The sequence below is a fragment of the Dipteris shenzhenensis genome, chromosome 9 (assembly GCF_047967505.1).
Source record: "Dipteris shenzhenensis isolate YYH24624 ecotype China chromosome 9, Dip_SZ_1.0, whole genome shotgun sequence".
NCBI classification, from domain to species: Eukaryota; Viridiplantae; Streptophyta; class Polypodiopsida; order Gleicheniales; family Dipteridaceae; genus Dipteris; species Dipteris shenzhenensis.
Genome location: NC_141604.1, coordinates 40,771,563 through 40,795,811, shown reverse-complemented (window position 1 = coordinate 40,795,811; position 24,249 = coordinate 40,771,563). Strand labels below are relative to the sequence as shown.

General features: G+C 45.4%; 1 protein-coding gene across 1 annotated transcript in view; it reads right to left on the bottom strand.

Moving 5' to 3' along the window:
• The window catches only part of LOC147898637 (uncharacterized), a 510,556-nt gene that overhangs the window by 214,767 nt on the left and 271,540 nt on the right, over positions 1-24,249 (bottom strand). Inside the window, exons 14-16 of the mRNA XM_087379736.1 lie at positions 22,572-22,787; positions 4,234-4,386; positions 2,458-2,805 (exon numbers count right to left, since the gene is read on the bottom strand). Of these exons, the coding sequence (XP_087235862.1) occupies positions 2,458-2,805; positions 4,234-4,386; positions 22,572-22,787 (717 nt within the window). The remainder of the gene's footprint in view (positions 1-2,457; positions 2,806-4,233; positions 4,387-22,571; positions 22,788-24,249) is intronic.

Here is a 24,249-nt window from a genome sequence, read left to right as displayed (position 1 = left end):
ATCTCTAGACGATCCAGGATGATGGCAGCTTTTCGGAGGAGACTTACTCATGGAGATCTCGCCCCACCAGCCGCTCACCTCACCTTTGCTCAGATTTGTACTCTCATAGCAGGAGGCAGAGTCGATGGACAGGATTTCCAGTATTATTTTGGTTCTCAGACTCCGTGACACCTGGACTTGTATCTTTGCATTGGCATATTGTACTCATCCCCCCATTTTGCACCCAGGGGCGGTTTCCTTGCATCTAGTTTACTTTGTATTTAGGCTCAGATTTGACATTATGTACTTTCACTTGCATTGTATTGCGTAGCACTTAGATGATATTCGATGATGCCTCTTCTTTGTGGCACATTGATTTTGTGCTATCTTGTATGCAGAGTTCTTGATGTCCCATGGGCCCATTTTGGCCTTTAGTGGACAATAATACACTTTCTTTCTTTCTTTCTCAACCTCTCCACACCTACAGCCAAATATCCACTTCCCCCTTCTCTTGGGTGCCTTGTCTGGTGATCAATTGCACCCCTACCATCTCCATCAATCGCCCCCACCTACCTCGTATGTGGGTATCACCTCCCCTTGCTCGTGCTGACTTCTCTCCTCCCTGGCATCTCCTCTATGCCAGAGAAGCGCACCAAATACAAACCTTGCTTGCCCAAAGACAAGTTATTCACTCCCATTTATGCGAAGATGACTTCTTAGGGGTCCCCTTCACATCCCTCTCCAATGACACAAGCCACCCCGGCAAGCAGCTCCATGAATTCCCCTACATCTGGACAGCTCCCAAGAGGACCAAGACTACTTCTTTGTCAGCCCCCCCAGGTGCATCTATTACACATAATGACACACATGATCCTTCTGCTTCCCCAAATTCTCCTGCACGTACTTATGCTCCGCAGGATACTTCTACTCCACAAGGTACTTATGCTATATATGCTCCATCTGCGCCCCAGTATCACAGTGATTTTTGATGAGGATTGGGATCATCCTGCAGCTCATTCTCCCACTTCCTCTAGCGAGTCCAGTTATGATCACGGGGGCTCCGACTATTCACCCTTCCCTGCTCCACGACGAGTGACACCTCGGGAAGCATCCAGCGACGACGACGATGAGCATCCCTTCAAGCTCCGGGTGGTCTTCAAGACATTCTAGATCCATCTCTCTGTCTTTCTTCTGTCCTATCTACAGAGGAGATTGAAGCACCAACCCTTATGTAGTTTGATGGTATTGATTTTCCTCGAGTGGACATTCCCTTGTGCACAGCTTTCATTCGGAGTTATGACATGTCCTTAGACACCTTCGAGTTTATGGGTTCCCGCCACATTCAAAGTCTATAGCAACCAGTTTGGAATTGTTTTTGCTGCATGTATCTCTTGAATCTCTTGCCTGACAACATCATCCACTGCCTGTGGAGGAATGTGGCTGAATCGGGGCATGTGGAGCAAGTGGATGCTGCTGTAAATGCTGATTTTCAGCATGAGCGTCGAGCTGGGGAACCCAAAGCAATAGGAAGCAACCCCTCAAAAACATCATCTGAAGAAGCTGTAATAGTGAATTCAGCATGTGTATAGCTGAGTTCTCTGAAAAAATTACATCTCTACTCACAAAAATCTTGCGTGTGGCAGGATTGTAGAGACGATAGCCTTTGCTCTCTGCACTATACCCAACAAGAGCACCTTTGACGTAGTGTGGTGTCATAGGTTCACCCCATCACGTAGTGTGGTGTCATAGCTTCACCCATCACGCAGTGTAGTGCAGTCGATGTAGAGTTGTATCATAGGTCTACGCATCACCCACTTCACGCTTCTCACATCAGTGGCCTTAGGCCTCCGGTAACACCTCCAGAAGTTACCAGACCTCCCCCTCGGACACCTTTCTTCTCTAAGTCTATTGTAGCGTTGAGATGGCATTTTCACCCTCAACCTTGGTTGCTTCTCCACCTCTTTCTGAGGAGTACTTTTTCTCATGCAGTGCATGACGTATTTATGCCTTGTTCATACTTAATGGAAGTATTTATTTTGCGGAAAAAAAAAGTCAACAACAATGCACACTCCCTTCCAGCTAGCATTTGGACTGGAAGCAGTGGTACAAGTGGAGTTCCCTATTGTCGTTGTCAAGGCTTGTTCCTTCTTCTCTAAAATTTAACTCCTGTATTAAGTATTTTCTTAAGGTGATCTATGCTATTACCCTATACAAAAGAGATTCCAGGTATTATGGCAGCTCCAATGAATTTACCCCTTTGGGTGACCACCGTTCCTTTGGGCATGAATGCCATTGCTGATATAGTATTAAGCTCTTACTATTCAACAATATAGTATTGTTGATAATATTCATAAAATTGACGCAAGATTTTGTACAATTAAAAAATCATAATAATATGCAGATGCTCAATAGCAAAAACATCCTTTCCCCTTCTCAATATAGGTAAAGTCAATAAACTAACAGTTTCCTATATTTCACCTGTTTTTGTAAGATTGGTTCTATTGCTGGGTCCAACGTGTCTCCTATGTCCTCTAACAGTACAGGATTTCCAATCCTAATGCTGCTTTCAATTGTTCTCAGAAGATTTGCATCAGATAGTTTTACAACTCTCAATCCATTCTTTGCTTCCATAGCTTTTATCCAACTGTTTGCTTGCCCTTGAGGATCTATCATCAACGGCCATCTTTTCCCCCTGGTCACAAGAATACCATTATCCACTGAGACATCATCTGTAGGGAGGCCCCAAATGCTCCATTCACGTACTTCAACCGCTGTGGACAGGATGTTCCTAAGTGAATAATTTTCTGATACAGGGATGCCTTGCTCCTGCAAAATGGAGGGGATTTTAAATTTCCAGTTAGAAAAACCGTTTCAGCAAGGGCTTGCGCATGTGGATTTACATTATAACACAAAACCATAACAAGTAACTGATTCAGATTACATGACATATAGGAGGAACCTGCAGAGTGGAGATTCTTTGCATGGACTGTTTTTTAGACTTTAACCCTCCTACATAACATCGGAATTAGTTATTGAGTATGTATGTCTTTCTGGTATTTTTTGTCATATATTCTTGTTTTCTTTCTTTTGTCTTGATTGGATATTTCTATCCACTTCTGGTGGCTGCATAAAACTGTTTTGTGCTCCTTTTTCTGGTGGTTCTTAAATCTTGGCTCTCGTTTTTAATCAGACCCTATATATTATTTTATTTGGTATCCCATATCCTCTTCCTGAAATTTTTGGGTGACTTCTACTGTTAAAGTAATACATCTGTCTGACACATTCTCAGCTTTTCCCTTTAGGCATCTCCTCTCTCCCTCCTTCCTCTTTCCTTATTAGCAGGTATCTGATTTTAATTGAGATTTGAGTCAGCCTTCCCACCCTTGATCAGTATGATGGCATCTGCTGATCCACCTCCACCTACAATAGTCAGGAAGACTATTTCTTTCTTGGAAGTTGAGCTCGAACCTCAGGGCATGTGGTCGTACTTTGATTGGTAGAGTATATGGATCTGATACTTTGAGGAGCTAAGTTAGAGATTGTACCTCAGAATGCTGCTTTGAACCAGATGCCTCACCTCATGGGCATCAAACTTCTTGATAGGGGTTTCTTCCGGATCGAATTTGATGCCCCAAGGTTGCCACATCTGCGCTTGCTCTCAGCCCTCGTCCCACCAGTAGGAAGAGATGGGAAGGTGCTTATGCATCCTGATCACCTCTTTAATCAGGTTCTTGAGTACCAAATGTTCTCTGTGCTCACCTATTTTGCCTTCCCAAAGTCTGCATCAAGCTCATCAACCTTATTGACAAAATTTACAGATCTTTGAGATCCCTGAACTATGGACCGCCCCTTCCTCTGCAACCTTTACAGTCTCTCAAGTGCCTAGATTTTGGGTCCTTAGAGTTTTGAGATACTTGATGATTAAGCATTTCTCTAAAAACCTGACGGGCCTTGTTACAAGCAGTGGATGGATTCTTCCTCTAAATGCCCTCCCCCTCACATAGACACTTCCTCCTCATTATTAATAAGTATTATAATCCCCACATGATACAAAACGTTTAAACATCTTTAAAGCCCTTTGCACATTCCCATAGGTAGAGAAATCCAAAACAATTGCTTAGGCTTTTGCCTTTGGCATGCCAAAAACATACCCATCAATATAGATCAATTCAAGCAACAAGAAGACAATATCTAAAGCATCATATAAGTCAGCCTTTACAGGAGGAATAAACTGCCAAAAGTAAGAGTATGAACCTGGAATTTGTTGACCCAGTTTGACACTAGTGCCCTTCGATATGGTCCAGAGAATGCCCCATAGTACGAGATGCATGCAGCACACAGGAAAACGTCACCTATCAATAAATCCCTCAGAGCAAAAATTGCATCAGCCGTCTCTTTCCATCTCACCTGTTAAAAACACCACCTTGATCAAATCCTGGTGGTTGTCATCATCTACCTTCCAAAATATTTATTTTACATGACTCTTGTGTTTTTCCAAAAAGAATTGGGTAGTAATTAATTAAAATGTACAAAAATTAGTTTACAAGACTCTCATGCTTTTCCAAAAAGAAAGGAGATTTACATAACTCTCGTGCTTTTCAAACACGTGAATATATATTTACTTTATAGTAACAAGATTTCAAGCACATTTTCGTATCAAACACCCGCCTCCTCCTCCCCGTTTCTCCGCCCCCTACCTCGCCCTCTCCTCCCTCTTTCTCCGCCCCCCTTACCCAGCCTCTTCTCCCTCCTCTCAGCCTCCCCTTTCCCTTGCCCCCCCTCTTCTCCTCTCAACCCCTAAACCTTGCCCCCCATCCTCTCCTCTCAGCCTGACTACTCCCACACCCTTCTTCTTCCCTCAGCCCTTCTAACCTGCCCCTGCTCCTCTCCTCTCATCCCTCTAAACTCAACCCTTTCCTCTTCCTCCTTGCCACCCTTTCAGCCTCTTCCCTCATCTCTCATCCTTCCCTCACCTTCTTCCTCTCTTTTCCCGTAGCACCAAAGGTTGGCAGACGGATCTTCATTGTGATCGAATCGGCCTCTTTGCCCTGATTGACAAATGGCTTCCCAATCTAAATTGCTTCCACCGGCCGTGAGACAAGTAACTTCTTATAAATACGAGTTGCAGCAGCCCAAAAAAGATGTAGAGGTTGAAAGCCCTACTTCTCTTCATGCCCAAATCTTTGGATCCCATCCCTCTAGAGGCTACAGGCGAAGGATGGATGCTTGCAGCGTTACCTGGAGAACTTGCAACCCATCTCACTGATGTTTGCGTATTGGGACGTGGGTTCTTCCAGGTGGTTTTTGACACTCTGGAGTTTGTGGCCACATTGCAAAAAGCTAACCAAATGTGTTCCCTGTTCATCAGGTTTCCTGGCCTCTCTCAGGTTTACCATCATCTTCTTCCTTCCATTGGTACTGCATTTGGTTTGGTCGCAGAGATCCCCCCCTCCCCGACATGCCCTCTTCAGCAACAGAGGCGATCACGTCTGATGGGATGCCTAGAGTTAGGGTCTCAGTCATGGACCCTAATACATGGATGACCATATCACGCTTCAGCATCTAGATGGTTCCTTCTTTTTCCAGAGAGTTGAGATCATGGGAAAGTAGGACCAGTGCAGGATATGCAGAGCCCTTGGGTACTTTGCCAGAGATTGCCCAAGAAAAAAGAAAAGATCCAAAAGGTCTTCCAGTGCGGCTCTTCCTCGTACAACTGCTTTGCACATTCCACACCTTCAACACGTGCTACTAGATCTTCGTCAATGCATCTAGGACCTTCGACACCAGCCTCTCATCGAGCATCTTCACATCCATCACGTTCAAGACCTTCCGCACGTCCTTCATAGGTTGTTCCCCGTTTGGTACCAGCAGTGAGGGTTGTCGCTCCTACTTCTTCTCAAGAGGACGCCCCTAGTGCTATGGACCTTGCTACTTTGCAGGCAGGGGACATCCTCATCATAATTTAAGGTGCTGATGTGGTCGCCCCCGTCCCCCCAGTTACAGAGCAGGACGGGTCACCCAATTACCTCAAGGCCCTACAGAGGTGCCCCTTCTACATGTGGATAGAGTCAAATATGTCTCTCATGCTCATGTTTCTTCTCCTAGCCTTTCACTAGAGAATCCCCCTCACTCTTCTCCTCTTTGTGCTACTCCCTTTTTTTTGCCAAAAAGATTACTTCATAAGTATGAACAAAAACCACAAGAGCAAGCTCAAGTGCTACAGAAGTACATCATGACATGCATGAAATAATAAATCAGCTCAAAAAGAGCTAACAAAAATGCAGTGGTTAAAAGTGCCACCTCAACCCTAAAGGAGAATCAGAGAAGAAAGGAGATCCCCTCCAAACCCTGAAGAAAATATCCCTCCTAGCGGTGGCTGCTCTTGAAGGAGTAAGTCGAAACATCGAGCGACTGCGTTCAAGCGAGCCCCAAGTTTGAGCAATGCTTGTGAGGAACTTTATCTAAACCTATAGTAGTAATAATTTTTTAATGAAAATGGTTGAATCCATGCACTATTGGATAGCTCATAAATCCATGCAAGGCAGCAATCATTCAATGAATACGAAATGGAAAATTCTTGGCTCCATACAAAGAGAAAACCTATAATTAGATAAATAATAAATCCATGCAAGTTAGCAATGATTCATTGGATACAAAAGGGGAAATGTTGCAATGTCTACACCTCGAGACGGTCACTCAAAATTATGTAAGGTGGCATGTGAGTTGAAGGGGTTTCTTTACTTTGTGGAGTTACATAATACAAACAACAATAGTCTCGCCTATGATATAGAAGCTCCTCCTAGCAAAACACATCACAAATAGCTATTTGTAGCTCATTGATTTTTATGCTACCCATATGATTTGATCTATTTTGCACATGAAATGATCATATGAATAAAATGTTTAAACTATGGAACTAATAAATTATTGATCACCTTATGACCATGATGCTAACTAAATATAGATCACCTTCATATGTACATGACCATGTATACACCTCTATGATGGAGGGAGGAAACCAAGGACGTGAACTCTATATGAGAAAAATCCATGATCATGAAACAAAGATATGTACAAACTTTCTAAAGCTCTAGAATTTTGACACTTTAGCATGATAAATGGATTTATTTATATCTTTCTAATCATTGTGACTACAAACATGACCATATTTGGAGTCCAATTATGGCCCAAATAAAATTGGCAGGAGGAGCCTCCCAGGAGGCCGCGATATTGCAACCTCTTGGGAGGCTCCTCCTCCCATTATTTTTTTCCTTAAAAATGGAAATTGCACAAGAAAAACACATACTTTGGCCCCTTTCTTCCACCCCTCCTTCTTCCTTGACCCTTGCAGAAACATCGACAAATATTTTTAGAAATTGTTGTTTGTATGTAAGACAATTGATTACTCACAATATCCTGGGTAGGACAACAACCGTAAAAGTAAGCAATGCGTGATACTTTTTGAACATTAATCATCACACTAGAATGTCAAAATTTATGAAAGTCTTCGCTCGAACCACCGCCTCGCTCAGACACAATCACTCGAATTTTGGTAATCCTCCTCTCGAAGATCCTTGCATGCTTGCCCATATGGCCATCAAAGTGTGTATAGTATTAGTCCATATACTAGCCTTAGTCTCGGAAGAGTGAACCTGCTGTGGTAACTCTCCATCGCCTCCATACATCTGGCCCTCCAAATATGCCAAGCTAGAATACTAGCCAGAATCTCCAAGATGTGTCTACAGAGGCATGGGCCGCTTTGAAAGGAGTGAAAGGAACTTCCTAGAGGAAACATGACTGCACAAGATGGAGTCGTACAAAGAAGAGTGAGTCTAAGTCATGTCCCTCGCAAAACACCTTATGACCAGTAAGAGACAACCATGTGCTGCCTCTTTTTTTTTTTTTCAAGAAAATTACTTCATTAAGTATGAAAGAAAACCGCGAGAGCAAGCTCAAATGTGGGAGTACATCATGCAATCCATGAGGAAAAAAACAGCTCAAAATGAACTAAAAAGATCCAAGGCAGAGGCTGAAAATGCCATCTCAACCCTGAAGGAGACTCAAAAAAGAAAGGAGATCCACTCCAAACTCTGAAAAAAGTAACTCTCCTGCGTGTGGCTGCTCTAGAGGATCCCTACATGCTCGCCCAAATGGCCATCAGAGTGTGTACTGTGTCGCTCCAAATACTGGCCATAGTCTTTTTTTTTTTTTTTTTCAAAAAAGAGACTTCTATGAAGTAAGAAAGAAACTCGCTAGAGCAAGCTTTGTGCAAAAATACAACATGCTAAGCATGTAATAAAAAAAACCTAAGAGGAATGAGGTAGAAAGAAACCAAGGCTGAGGCTGAAAATGCCAACTCAACCCTGTAGAAGTCTCAACAAAGAAGGGAGAGTCTCTCCAATCTCTGAGAAAAGTAACTCTCCTGGAGGAGGCTGCTCAAGATGCATGGTCGCCCAAATGGCCATCACAGTGTGTATCGTATCTGTCCAAGTACTGGCCAAGATCTAAGAAGGGTGAACCTGAGAACCCTCCAAAGCCTCAGTGCATCTGGCTCTCCAGATGTGCCATGCTGCAATGCTAGCTAAGACCTCCCATGGAGAGTTGACCGAGGAATGAACAACCCTGAAGAGAGTGGCCAGAACATCCTCTAGAGAGCACAACTCCACAAGGTGTCGTCGAACATGAAGAGCTGAAGAGGAGTCAAGTCTCTCAAAAAAGACCTGGGGCCCTGAAAGAGTAAGCCAAGCCACTAATCCCCAGGTCATATAGAAAGGTAGGCGAATAAAAGTGCTGAAAAGTCTTGCAATCCCCTTCCATATGATTCTTGCCTGTCTGCAATCCCAAAGGCAGTGTTGTATCGTCTCCAAAGAAGAAAGGCAACAAGGGCAAGAAGGGTCAGCTCCGAAACCTAGATCTCCATTGGTTTACTGCTATCCCACCATGAACAGAAAGCCAAAAGAAGAGAGTGATTTTTCTATTCCGGTGGGATTTCCAGAGCCTTTGCCAAAAAAATTTCTGAAAGTCAGCAGAAATCTGAAAGTTCTCCCAATGATGAGCTCTGGTAGGCCTCCAACCCCTACAGATGAGCTGGAATTTCTTGGCATTACTAACCGTGTAACAAAAGAAGGGGATGCCCTTCTCTCGGTGCCCTTCATCTATCCATTCCCATTCCCCAAGGTCCCACTACAAAAACTTACTAACCGTGTAACGAAAGAAGGGGATGCCCTTCTCTCGGTGCCCTTCATCTATCCATTCCCATTCCCCAGGGTCCTAGTGCAACATTGCCTTTGGGACTGTAGTCAGGCGAGGACTATTTGGAAAGGGGTTGCGAGGATACTCAGCATTTTTCATACTTCCCCTTTCTTCATGACTTGGGGCTCGGTCGCATGGTTATCCCTTACTGGGCCCCAGGTGTTTTATGAGGGTGAGCCTTCTTCTTGGGCACTCTTGGTCCGCCGGCAGGTGATAGAGCCCTGCTCTCTTCAAGATGTACCACTTACTCCCTTCAGGGCTTCTCATGCTTCAGTGGACACCTCTTGGGAGATCTTGGCTAGCATTTTCTCTTGGCACATTTGGAGAGCCAGATGTACAGAGGCCTTGGATGGCACCCAGATACACCCTTCACAGGTGTTCACGGGTATTTGGACTGACACGGTTCACATTTTGATAGCCATTTGGGCTAGCATGCAGGGCCTTCACGGGCAGCCTCTTCTAAAAGGACTGTCTTTCTTCGAGTTTGGAAGGGTTCTCCCTTTTTCTCAGAGGTTTCTACTGGATTGAGATGGCACTATCAGCCCCAATTCTTTCTTTTTGGCTCTTGAGCTTTTCATGCATTGCATGGTGTATCCCGTATGGAGCTTGCTCTAACGGTTTTCTTTAATACTTAATAGAAGTCTCTTTTTGGGGGAAAAAAAAAAAAAAACTTAATTGGGACACCTCCATAGAGCCACAACCTCCATGAGGCCAGGGCGATGAGAAGCGGGTCAGGATCCAAGTACCACTGTGAAAGAGAGCCATGCTCCATGAAGCCCACTATCCTGACTGGCTGAAATGGTACCTCCAACAAGATATCGTCTGTGGATCTGGACATCTTGCCCCCCGAAGAAACATCAAAGACTAAGGCATCCTCATGTGTGTCATGAAAAGCAATCACCTGTAAAGGAACTCCCAGTTTGGAAAATGCCCCATCCAGGTGGAGCAAGTAATAGGCATGTCATCTGTGTCCACCCAATCCAAGGGCAAGGTTGCATCAATCTGTCGGACTCTCCCTGCACTCCCTCTGAGATTAAGAACCATCTGGGCCTGTTGGTCTGCAGGAAGCTTCCTGAAGGCTTTCCATGCTCCCACAGTAGATGCAAGGCTTCTCTCCCATCTTGGCCACTGCATGTAAGGAGAAGCTCCAAGTGGTCTGCCATGCTCATCCAAAATCCTATCATTCCACATGATAGGTTGCCTTTCAATCTCTTCACGGGTGGATGGGGAAATCCTGCGAAGAGTACTCCTGAAGCTGGCCCATGCTTTCAGGACAGCAATCATAAGAGGGAAAGAGGGAGATCTGAGGTGGGCTGTGGTGAAAACCCATCTGGTACTGTGTGTCCAATCCTCTCTTGAAGTGGGCGTGCGAGACTGTATGCATCTGATAAAGAAATCCTTCCAAGACTCTTGCCCTGGCATAAGTCCTCTCACAACGACCTTGCAGAGTAAAGCTCTATACTGTAGATCCGGGTCGATAATATTCGAACCCCCTTCTCTTGAAGGAAGAATCAATGCCTCCCAAGCCACCCTTGCTGTAACATCAGATGTGCCATCTAGACCACTCCATAAAAAGTTTCGTACAGGCACTGGCCATAGTATGGGAAGGGTGAACTTGGATACTCTCCATCGCCTCTGTACATCTGGCTATCCAAATATGCCAAGCTGCAATGCTAGCCAAAATCTCCAAAGACGTGTCTACTGAGGCATGAGCAGCTCTAAAAGGAGTGAAGGAAACATCCTGGAGGGAACACGACTCCACTGAGTGTCAGCGTACAATGAAAGCTATCATGTCCCTCGAAGAACACCTGAGGCGGAAGAGATAACCAAGCCACTGAATCCCAGGTCATATAGAAAGGTGGTGGATGAAAGATGCTGAAAATCCTAGCAAAACCTTTCTAGATCGTCCCCGCCTGTGTGCACTTCCAAAGGCAATGCTGTACTGACTCAACTGCCATGTGACAACAAGGACAAGTAGGGTCAGCCCCAAACCTTCTCCTCCACAGGTTCACTACAATACCTCCATGAATAGAAAGCCAAAAGAAAAGAGTGATCTTTCTATTCCTGAGGGATTTCCAGAGCCTACGCCAAAAGTTCATTCGCACAGCTGCAGAAATCTGAAAACTATCCCAATGTGGCTAGAGGGCCTTTAACCTCTACTGCTGAGCTGAAATCTCCAGGCTTTTCTAGTTGTGTAGCAAAAGAAGGGGAAGCTCTTCTCTCACTGCCCCTTATCAATCCATTCCCACTCCCCTAGGTCCCACTACAAGAACCTAATAGGGGAACCACCATACAGCCAAAGTCTCCAAGACCCCAACGCAAGGAGAATAGAATCAGGGTCAAGATACCATTGTGAGTCCCTGTCCCACTCCATGAATCCTGCAATTTTGACAAGCTGAAAAGAAACCTCCAAAAGAATATCATTAGAAGATCTAACGAGTCTTTCTCTCGACCAAACATCAAAGACAAGGGTATCCTCATGTGCATCCTGCAATGCAATGATCTGTAACGAAATGCCCGTCCCTAAAAATGCTCCCCACAAAGTGGACTCTATAAACGGCATGTCATATGTATCAATCCACTTTGGCGGAATGGCTGCCTATATCTGCTATATCCTGAGTGCACTCCCTCTAAGGTGGCCAATTGCTAAAAGTCTCTGATCCTCTGGAAGTCTCATAAAGGCTTGCCAAGCATGCTCGGAAAATGGAAACCCCCAGCTTTCAGAATAGTAGCCATGAGAGGGGAAGGGGGAGATTTGAGATGGGCTGAAGTAAAGATCCATCTACTGCTGTCCAACCAATCTCCCCCATGAGAAGGGGCACAAGACTGAATGCTGCGTGAGAAAAAATCCTTCCAAGGCTCCTGTCTAGGCATCAATCCACGTACTACAAACTTGCAAAGTAAGGCCATACACTGCAAATTTAGATCAATAAGATTGAGACCTCCTTCTCCTGTGGGGAGAATGAGGGTCTCCCAAGCCAACCTGCCTACAACATATGAGGTGCCATCTAAACCATTCCATAGAAAGTTCTTGATAGGTCTCATTAGCTGAGCAATACAACCTCTAGATCTACACCAACATGAGAAGACAAACCAGGCAATGGCCAATAAGACCTGGTTTACAACTACAACTTTGGATGCAAGGTCAAGTCCGGCTGAATTCCAAAAGATGAGTTTTCTCTTGATACTCTCCAACAACACGGGAGCGAACTGCTGTGCCATAGAGATGCCCACCCCAACCTGGCATCCCAGATACCTGATGAAGACTGCCCTTTGAATCTAAGTGAACCCTATGTCAATCCCTCAGACTCGAGTGTCCTCATCATCACTGGATTTGTTCCAATTTATGTGTGCACCTGCCGCAATGCAAAACAAATCCAATGCAGTCCTAAAAGAATTCTGGCAGGGACTCATAGTTGTATCTTGACCTTGATCCTATTCTCCTTGCACTGGGGTGTTGGAGACTTTGGTTGTATGGTGGTTCCCCTATTAGGTTCTTGCAATGGGACCCAGGGGAGTGGGAATGGATTGATGAGGGGCACCGAGGGAAGAGCTTCCCCTTCTTTTGCTACACAATTAGAAATGCCTGGAGGTTTCCGCTCAACAGTAGAGGTTGGAGGCCCTCTAGAGCACCACATTGGGATAGTTTTCAGATTTCCACAGTGGTGCGGAAGAACTTTTGGCATAGGCTCTGGAAATCCCTCATGAATAGAAAGATTTCTCTTTTCTTTTGGCTTTCTATTCATGGAGAGATTGCAATGAACCTGTGGAGATCCAGGTTCGAGGCTGACCCTACTTATCCTCGTTGTCACACGGCAGTTAAGTCTATACAACATTGCCTTTGGGAGTGCAGATAGGCGAGGATGATCTAGAAAGGTGTTGCTAGGATTTTCAGCATCTTTCATACAACACCTTTCTGTATGACCTGGGGTTCAGTGGCTTGGTTATCTCTTATTGGCCCTCAGGTGCTTTTCGAGGGGGACATGATCCAAATCTAGCTCTCATTGTATGGCGACACTCAGTGGAGTCTTGTTCCCTCCAAGATGTTCCCTTCACTCCTTTCAGAGCTGCTCATGCCTCACTAGACACGTCTTCAGAGATTTTGGCTAGCATTGCACTTGGCATATTTGGAGAGCCAGATGTACAGAGGCGATGGAGGGTATCCAGGTTCACCCTTTCCAAGCTATGGTCAATATGGCCATTTGGGCGAGCATGCAGGGATCCTCTAGAGCAGCCAACACTGCTAGGAGAGTTGCTTTTTTCAAAGTTTGGAGAGAATCTCCTTTCTTCTCTGAGTCTCCCTCAGGGTTGAGATGGTATTTTCAGCCTTCACCTTGGTTCTTTATTAGCTCATTTTTAGCTGTTTTTTTCCTCATGCATTGCATGATGTACTCCAGCATTTAAGCTTGCTCTCGTGGTTTTCATTCATACTTAATGAAGTAATTTTCTTGAAGAAAAAAAACTCTCCCTAGTAGGTTGTGCCTTAGTGGCAAACTAGGTCCTTCTTGCCACGGCCTGATATATCTCCTCCTCCTGGTGTTTTCACAGAGGGTGCATTGGGCTTTTGGTCTGGAACTTTCTTTGGGAAGGTTTGGATGGCTCACAGCATACTAGAGCCCAGGTCGCTTGGAAGACGGTGATCATGCCGCAGGCACTGGGAGGCTTGGGTATCATTGATCCGGAGATGCAGAGCAAGGACTGTTGAAATATGAAGCCAAAGTGAGTCAAAAATGAGTGTACTGAATATATCACTCTTTTATTTAAAAATGAGTGTACTAGGAGTCCTATGGATGCCACGTGTCATATTGGGAGTTATCCCATATGCATAGGTACTCATATGTGTGTGTGTACTCTTATATAAGAGATGTACTTGTCTAGTGTCAAATCAATCGAGTATCAAGCTACAAGCTCTTTGGTCTACATGTGAGTACTCTCATTTTTGTTCATTGCTCTAGTCATTTCATTTCCATTTGATTGTCTCCTTTTGAGTATCACTTCGTCTCTCCCTAGCCTACCCTCTCTCTCTCTCCCTCTTTCCACCATGTTCGTGGTCTCACCCCAAGTGCAGAGCCTTGGAAGCTCCTCATATAGCGAGGGCTTCTCAGGAACATCCCACGCATTGGGGGGCAATGGTAGCTTTCACAGAGATGGATCTTCTCAGAGGCCCCCCTTACGGAAAAGGGTTCCCCCTTGATGAGGAGCCTCCATAGGGTTTGGCAGAGATTAGCAGGGTCCTCATTCGTGCTCAGCCCAAATCCAGACAGGAGTTCGAGCATCAACCCCTTGTTTGCACCTTGATATCTGGGATCAAGAGGGGTGTATGCTCGGACAACGGACTCACATTGGTTGGGCATATTAGGACAGTGGACCGACCAGGTTCTTTTGTAGATGGAGCAGATTACCCATGGAGGCAGAGGTGAGGCTTAGCGCCATAGCGCATCTGTGAGGAGCAGGGCAGCAGATGAGAGAGATTGACCAGATGAGGAGCCTCCATAGGGTCTAACTCAGTCCAGATGAAGAGAGGAGTTCGAGCATCAGCCCCTTATTTGGCACTTGAGATCCGCGAACAGGAGGGGCGTATGCTCTGACAGCGGACTCACATTGGTTGGACACAGTGACCGGCCGGTTCGTTTGGCAGATGGAGCAAATTACCCATGGAGGTAGAGACGAGGCTTAGCACTATAGCACATCTGCAAAGGGCAGGGCAGTGGCAGCAGATGAGAGAGATTGACCTAGCCATCCCTGAGTCCTGGTAAGAGGGACTTAGCATGTGGATGAGCAGTAGATGGTTGGCTAGTTTTCTCGAACTGGTGTCCCCTTGAGGATGATGATGCAGCGAGACAGCAGGCCGTCTTTTTTCGTATAGGACCTGGAGGCCTACTCTAGGCACTCACTGAGGGAGACCTAGATATGGATGGGAGTCTTGATTGGATTCACTTGCAGATGATCAGAGTGGTGGGACGTTTGGGGAGGAAGGAGTGGCACATTGACCCTCCCAGTATCTCAGAGCAGGATGCCCCCAGATGGTGCCTCTGGCTTTGGGAGGGTGGGCCCTTGTCGGAGGTACAGTGGGATTTGAGAGAGTAGTTCTGGCTCTCCAAGGGCGGCCTTGCTGAGCAAGTGAATGAGGTTCCCTTCTTTTCCTACACCACATGGATTGGCAGGAGGCTTCAAATGGACTCTTTGATGTGGGTCCCTTCGAGGGAGAGGCATTGGGTGGCCTAGAGAGTGCTCTGGGACGTTCGTTCCAAGTTTTGGAGGCGGTCATGGTCCAGTTTGCAGCTGAGGAAGATATCCTACTTCTTCTTGGTGGCCGCCCACACGGAGGCTTGCCCATGAGCCCGTGGTTCGAGCAGATGCGGGTGGAGGGGCAGTGTCGTTGTTGCTCTGCTGGTTTTCTAGAGACAATCCCACACTGCCTCTAGAGCTGCCGTAGCACAGCGAGGATCTGGATGGGAGCCCTCAGAATCATGACCCATATGCAAAGTCCTTAGAGAGACTACACTCGAGGGATGGTGGCCTAGTTGACTAAGGGAGGACACGCGTTCCAAATTGATGAGATCTCCCCAGCTTACCGGATACAAGGTCAAAGCATTCAGAGGATTGAGCTCCATGAGGCGGTCCATCCTGATAGCCTAGTTCCTCTTCCTCCTCTGGAGGATAGCGTATGGGAGGTAGTAGCCAGTATCATTGCGTGGAACATTTGGGTTGCTCGATGCAGTCCGGTGATGGTGAGCATCAGGTCCCACCCTCAGCTACCCTGGTCGCCATTTGGCAGGATATCATCTACAACCTCCGCTCCATGTGGGAGCGTGGGACCCTAGGCTCCAAGGCGACTATCGTCACGAGGCATGCTCGTTTATGCAAGGCTTGGCATGCATGAGTTTTTTACATTCTCACTCCGCGAGGGATTCGCTGGTTGTATAGTCCCCCCACCTGGCTGTTAGCCCCAGTACCAAAGATCCCCTTAGGTAGTGAGTTGGGTTTCTCTGGAATAGGCCGGTTTTTCTTTCATCCTTTTCCCGGTTTCTTCCATACTCAACACCTTTGGGGCTGCTGTTTTGTATGAAGTTTTCAAACATTAATAGAAGGTTCTTTTCTTTGCCAAAAAGAAAAACAAAGAATAGAGCTAGATGCCTCTCCAGTCAGCCACCCCGCTCAACCACCATTGCCCGCAGTCAATTGCTCGCTCAATATGAGGATTGCCAAAGGTGCAAGCATTCTTACGCAGACAGCATTGCATGGACCACTCGGATCCCCATGCCAAGGGAAAGACTGTTCAACAAGAGCCCATCCTAGTCGACGATGTCTTGGGAGACGAGACGGTCACCATTGACCTCCACCCAAGTGTGAAGATAGTGGAAGAGAGGGAAGGAGTCTCACTTGCAGCTTTCTCACATACACAATGGGGGAATACACACAAGGGTGGAGGTTGAAAACAATTTTCCTCTTCTTAGTTGTGAAAGCAAAAAGAACTCAAGTACAAAGAAATAGAAGAACCCTATATGTGGGTCTCAAACCAAACTCAGCTAACTAAGGTGGCATACTAACTGAGCCACGAACTAGAGTACATAAGGATAGCTGTCATCCACCTATTATTCATGGGCGGTGTACCAACTGCATCTGCAGCTAACAAGTTGGTGACATAAATGCACAACGGTCACCCTGGCATATCACGAGTCGAGCTCAATATCTCAACACTCCCCCTCGAGCTCAATCCTAATTCCTGCACACCAAGCAGGTCTCTAAACCTGCGCAGCTTCTCTACGCCCAATGCCTTCGTGAATATGTCAGCTACCTGATCCTCTGTGCTGACATAAACTAGACCAATAAGACCTAGTAAAACCTTCTCCCGCACATAGTGATAATGCACCTCAATGTGCTTTGTTCTAGCATGATAGACTGGGTTATTTGCCAAGTGTATACTACTCATGTTGTCACAATAAATGACAACTGGCCCATCTGTAGACTGATGCATATCATAAAGTAGCTTATGCAACCAAGCTACCTCACATGCAACCATCGCTGCACCCCTATACTCAGCCTCTGTGCTCGACAAGGCAACTGTAGGCTGTTTCTTGCTGCTCCAAGTGACTGCAGCACTCCCAAAAGAGAACACATATCCACTGGTAGATCGTCTATCAGAAATACTACCAGCCCAATCAGCATCAGTGTATCCATACAACTGTATCTGAACCCCAGCCTCATAAAATAGTCCATACTGCAATGTGGACTTCACATACCTGAGTATGCATCTAGCCGCATCCAAATGCGGTTTCCTTGGAGCCTGCATAAACTGACTTACCAATCCAACAGCGTAGCTCAAATCTGGCCTGGTAATAGTCATATAAATCAAACTTCCTACTATGCGTCTGTACATAGTAGGGTCTTCCAGAAGCTCACCTGCATCTGTGCTCAGCTTCACATTCTGCTCCAAAGGAACTGAAATAGGCTTACAGCCTATCATCCCATATTTGGACAGCATGTCCAATCCATATTGCCTCTGCAAGAGCTGTATCCCACTTGGTGATCTAATCACCTCAATGCCCAAGAAATAACGCAGCTCTCCCAAATCCTTCATCTCAAACTTCTGCTTCAATAGCATTTTCACATGAAGGACATCTTCATTACTATCATCTGTGATGATCAAATCATCAACATAAATGACAAGCAGCATAATACCTTTCTCTATTTTTCTCACATAAAGTGAGAAATCTGCCTTGGAAATCTGAAAGCCAATAGTGACAAGATACTGTCCTATCTTGTCAGACCATGCTCTAGGTGCTTGCTTCAAGCCATACAAGGCTTTCTTCAACCTGCAAACAAACTCAAGATGAACAGCATGAACATAACCTGGTGGCTGCTCCATAAAGACCTCTTCTTGCAAATCACCATGCAAGAAGGCATTCTTTACATCCATCTGATGTAAAGACCATTCCTTTGATGCAACCATAGCAATGACTGCTCTTACGGTTGCCATCCTTGCAACCGGACTGAATGTTTCTTCATAATCAATGCCATATGTCTGTGCATACCCCTTGACAACTAATCTTGCCTTGTATCTATTCACAGAACCATCTGCATTGTGCTTCACCTTATAAACCCACTTACAGCCAATTGCATTCTTGTCTTTAAGCAAAGGCACCAATTCCCATGTAGCATTTACTTCCAAGGCATCCATTTCTTCATCCATGGCTTTCTCCCATTTTTCTTTTCCCATGGCTTGCTCAAAAGAAGTGGGTTCTGGTTCCTGTATCACTTTGACCATATAGGCATAGTGAATGGCTGTAAATCCATCATATTTCAGTCTATCCATAGGATACCTAGCTTTCGTAGACCTGCGCAAAATAGGCTCATTTCCAGGTGCTTTCAAAACATCCCTGGTTTTCCTTACTCTAGGTGTAACAATAGAAGGAATACCCAACTCATTATCAATGCTCTGTTCTGAGCCACTGGATTCACCATCCACATAAGAGTGACCTACATTCACATCAAACATGGGCTGATCTACCTTCTCTTTTCCTTTTGGTGATACCTGCATACCACTATCTGCATTGCTTTGAGGAGATTCTCCTGATCTCAATCTGCCTGTCCATGGCGAAGTATGTGAACCACTGCTATAGGACACCACAAGTCCACTAAGATTTTGGAGATTGCTGCTATGAATTCTGTGCTGCATTACCATTTTGTACATCTACATCAATCATCACATTTATTGGTTTATACCAGCTGCTCATCTCATCAAAAACAACATCTCTGCTCATTGTAAACTTACGAGTAGAAGGGTTATAGCATCTATACCCTTTCTGCTGCAAAGAATAACCAATAAAGATGCACGACGGCAATGGATGTCCGGAACTGTGCATAATCCTTTCCTAGACCATTCAAGGTCACAGAAACTAGATCATCATCTTCCACTGGCGACCCAATGGAAGCAAGTGCATCTGAAATTTTCTTCACCTTCATGTGGTAGTCATTGATGCTCATATTTTCTCTCTGCACATTGTGCAACTCCTGCTTGAGCTGCATTTTCCTAGCTTGCGTATTTGTGCTGTACATTTTTTGCCAAAGTATCCCATGCCTCCTTTGGCGTACTTGCATCTTGAATATGCACAATCATAGAATCCGAAATATTGATAGACAGCCAGTACATAACTTTTCTGACTCTCTCATGCCATCCTTTAAATGCCGGCATTTTCTGTTGATTGGGAACATTAGGAAGAACTGGTTCTTCTTCATTTCTTGTAATGAACTCCCAATAGCCTTTTCCCATAAGGAAATTCGTCATTCTAAACTTCCATGCTTGGAAGTTGTTCTTGTCAAGCTTTTCAGTGACAATTTGTGAAAGAGAATCAGACGTCATTACAGAACACTGCAAAAAATTCTGTCACTGCAAAAAACACAGCTTCTGCCTCACACAGGCAAATCTGCAAAACTGACGAAAGTGGTATTTGACCACACAGTCACTTCCTAGTGACGATTTTGCATGAACAAGTAATAAGGATGATTCTGTAACTCCCAATATCTCTGCGCACAGGCATACGATGCAATTTCTGCGGCAACTTTTCACTGACCTGCAGAGCAGTGGTCGCATAGCAAAAATAGGGTCTTTTTTTGAGTGCCTGCGAAGAACTTCCGCCTTCAAAACGAGCCCCGAAATGGCCCCGAAATAAAGCAGCATATATTGCTCTCTCGCCACACCGTGAAGGGTGTCTCAATCTGAGACAATGCACTCTTGCACTTTCCGGCTGTGCTACCTGCAGAGATTTGCTCCCAAACTCGAAAAATAAAAGCAACACTGGTCCTCTTACCAGGACACCGTGAACTTGGTTTGTTTTCTTGAGCTCCTCACCACGAACCAGGCTCTGATACCATGTGAAGATAGTGGGAGAGAGGGAAGGAGTCTCACTTTCGGCTTTCTCACATACACAACGGGGGAATACACACAAAGGTGGAGGCTGAAAACAGTTTTCCTCTTCTTAGTTGTGAAAGCCAAAAGAGCTCAAGCACAAAGAAATAGAAGAACCCTATATGTGGGTCTCAAACCAAACTCAGCCTACTAAGGTGGCATACTAACTGAGCCACGAACTAGAGTACATAAGGATAGCTGTCATCCAGCTATTATTCATGGGCGGTGTACCAACCGCATTTGCAGCTAACAAGTCAGCGACATAAATGCACAACGGTCACCCTGGCATATCACGAGTGGAGCTCGATATCTCAACACCAAGAGCTCAAGCTGTTCAGGCAACCCCCTTTGCATCCCAGGTCTCGACTTCACCCACGGCCCACCACCCATAGGAGACCACCTCCTTCATCACCAGCTCCTCCTCGTCTCCATAAGCAAGCCTCACCGAAGCCCTATAGTTCTGTAATGCGCCCCAATATCACGCAACGAGTGGATATAGCAACATGACGGCCGAGCAGTTCTCCTGTGCCGATCAAATGGAGCTGCAATTATTCGATGCGATGGCCCAGCTCCCACAAATGGCACACACCATTCTACAGAGATAGCAAGAACATGCCTCCCAACTCTCCTCGACTCTCCTCCAAGCACAGCTCTCCACGTGCGACAACCACACGTTAATGGTCGTCGCTCAAGCCACAAGGCAAACTGCCCTCGATCGAGCAGAGGAGTACCGCAACAAGGCAGAGGAGCTCGAGCTCTCGGTTACCAAGCTCAAAGGTGAGCTCGCCGCCAGTGAATCCCTGGTCCAAACACTCATGGACTAGGTCGACAAGACGGAGTCCCGCCTCCGAATTGTAGACGAATAGCGGGAGCAAGCCGAGGCACAGCAAGAAAGAATCCAGGAGGGATACGACCGGCAAATCCAGACCCTCCAAGATATTTTGGCGCAAGAACGGGCTCTAACCGTTTCAAAGCAAGAAGATAACGAGCGCCTGTGTACCTCTAGCTTCCTCTCCTCTCTTCATGTACTCCACCTCTGCTTCTCCTTGGTCAACCACAACCTTCCTATTGGAAACCTAAATTTAACTCTCACTCCATCGATAGATGTTCCCATCCTATTGAAGTCGCCCCCTTCTTTGCATCCATTTTCTTCCTCCTTGATACCCCCAACTCCCCCCTGTACCAAGAGACTTCACCACCTTTAGGTGATGCTCTAGTTTCTGCATCGACTCTCCTAGCAGCATCATAACTCTTCCATGTGGATGATGACACCTCATCATACGTAAGCTTATTAATTGGTATCCTCACGATCATCTTGCTTCCACCGACCGCCAAGGCTCCACGGTCCTGGTGCATCTTATGGGGCCACCTATTCCCTTCTCCTTCCTATCGGACATCACTCCTATGCTCGGATTTTCCCCAAGGTCGCATCTCCAAACTCTTGGGAGGACAAAAAATCTATGCTAGTCATCGACTAGACCATCTCAATACTCGAGCTTGTAGAGACTAGGTCTGATCATGTTTGAAATCAATGACCTTTTCCTCCGTCATGTGCACCTCTCTAATGCGTACTCCAACTTGGGGGCTTGACCAATGCCCTTGACAAATCACCACATCCATCATCACCAATAATTGTACTAGTGACCACATGGTTGCTTGATCAAGTAGAGAAGTTGCGTCATCACTCTAGTGTACAAGGGGCTGCCCCGTGTCACCACTAAAACCCTATGGTCATTTCTAGAGGTCATCTCAACACCTGAGATCATCTTTATACCATAGGTCATATGCCAACCTTTATACATGGTTTCTTTTGGTCAAGGTCTTTTTTTTTTCTATGAAAAAGATTCTATGAAGTATGAAAAATACCCACGTGAGCAAGCTCAAAGCGGGAATACATCATGCTGTCCATGAGGAAACCCCCCTGAAATAGGGAACAGAAAACTCAAAATGAGCTGGAAAGAAACCAAGGTCGAGGCTGAAAGTGCCACCTCAACCCTGCTGTAGTCTTCAATCTCCATTGTACACACTCTCTTCTTGTCAAGATCTTTAGGTACCTGATAAATACGCTTCAAGATTCCCTATGGGAGATCAACCTATAGAGTGGCCAGCTGGGGGAAATCTCCTCCTCTTGTCTTTGTACCCTTTCTAAAGGGAGTTGTATTTCTACCCTGGGGTCTCCATTGTGCTAAGGTGTTTTTATTCATACATTTTCTTTTCTTGGGGGGAGGGGGGGGACTAGCTTTTGCTCTCCCAAACGAAAAACAGGATACATGTTCCTTTACATTTCAATAATGGTACAAAAACCATGGGTGGTATTGGTTTTCATTCTATAGGAATATGTGAACTATAACATTTAGTACAAGTACATGCACGAATAACCCACCTCATAGATATAATTATTTAGGACCAAGAAGAAGCCAAAAAAACTTACAGCTTCATCACCAAGGGCAGCTGTTAGCTTTTCAGCACGTACTATCCGGTTTTCTGTGACTAATGCTTGCTCAATAAGTCTGGACTGCTCTGCCTCTGTCTCTTTCAGGTTTTTCTTCAAGAGCTCTACCTGAGCCTCCACTCGTGCTAGCTGTTGCTGCTTTGCAGCAAGCTTTTCTGCAGCTTGTTTCAGAGCCTCTTCTGCTTGCTTTAAGGCCTGCACATGGTAGGACCCATAAGTACATTATACATGCATTGCATCCTTACTATTTATTTCAATTAACAAGATCAGGTTGAAGGTCGTCCTGTATCTTTCAGGAATAAATTGCAGAGGATTTAGGAAGGATAAAATTTGAACAGTTTTTTGCAAAAGTACTACATAATTTGTTTTCCCTTCATATTAAAGGGAGACCAAACAAAAGATTTTGTATTTACATCCTGACCCAACATTTGAAAAATAAGACAAAAGATAGATTTTTGACTTTGTTCACATTTCAAAAACCAAAAAAATTTAATATCACTTTTTTTTTTTCCCAAGAAAATTACTTCATTAAGTATGAAAGAAAACCGCGAGAGCAAGCTCAAATGTAGGAGTACATCATGCAATCCATGAGGAAAAAAACAGCTCAAAATGAGCTAATAAATATCCAAGGCGGAGGCTGAAAATGCCATCTCAACCCTGAAGGAGACTCATAGAAGAAGGGAGATCCTCTCCAAACTCTGAAAAAAGTAACTCTCTTGGCTGTGGCTGCTCTAGATGATCCTTGCATACTCGCCCAAATTGTCATCAGAGTGTTTACTATGTCGGTCCAAATATTGGCCATAGTCTAGGAAGAGTGAACTTGGATACTCTCCATTGCCTCTATACATCTGGCTGGCCAAATATGCCAAGCTGCAATGCTAGCCAAAATCTCCCAAGACGTGTCTACTGAGGCATGAGCAGCTCTGAAAGGAGTGAAGGGAACATCCTGGAGGGAATACGACTCCACTGAGTGTCGCCGTACAATGAAAGCTGGATCTGGATCATGTCCCTCGAAGAACACCTGTGCGCCACTAAGAGATAACCAAGCCACTAAACCCTAGGTCATATAGAAAGATGTTGTATGAAAGATGCTGAAAATCCTAGCAACACCTTTCCAGATCGTCCTCACCTTTCTGCACTCCCAAAGGCAATGCTGTACTGACTCAACTGCCATGTGACAACAAGGACAACTAGGGTTGGATCTCCATAGGTTCACTGCAATCCCTCCATGATTAGAGAGCAAAAAAAAAAGAGTGATCTTTCTATTCCTGAGGGATTTCCAGAGCTTACGCCAAAAGTTCTTCCGCACAACTACTGAAATCTGAAAACTATCTCAATGTGGCGCTCTGGAGGGCTCCAACCTCTACTGCTGAGCTGAAATCTCCGGGCATTTCTAACTGTGTAGCAAAAGAAGGGGAAGGTCTTCTCTCGCTGCCCCTCATCAATTCCCACTCCCCTAGGTCCCACTGCAAGAACCTAATAGGGGAGCCACCATACAGCCAGAGTCTCCAAGACCCCAGCAGAAGGAGAATAGGATCAGGGTCAAGATACCACTATGAGTCCCTGCCCCGAGTCCGTGCCCCACTCCATGAATCCTGCAATCCTGAAAGGCTGAAAAGCAACCTCCAAAGAAATATCATCAGAAGATTTGACAAGT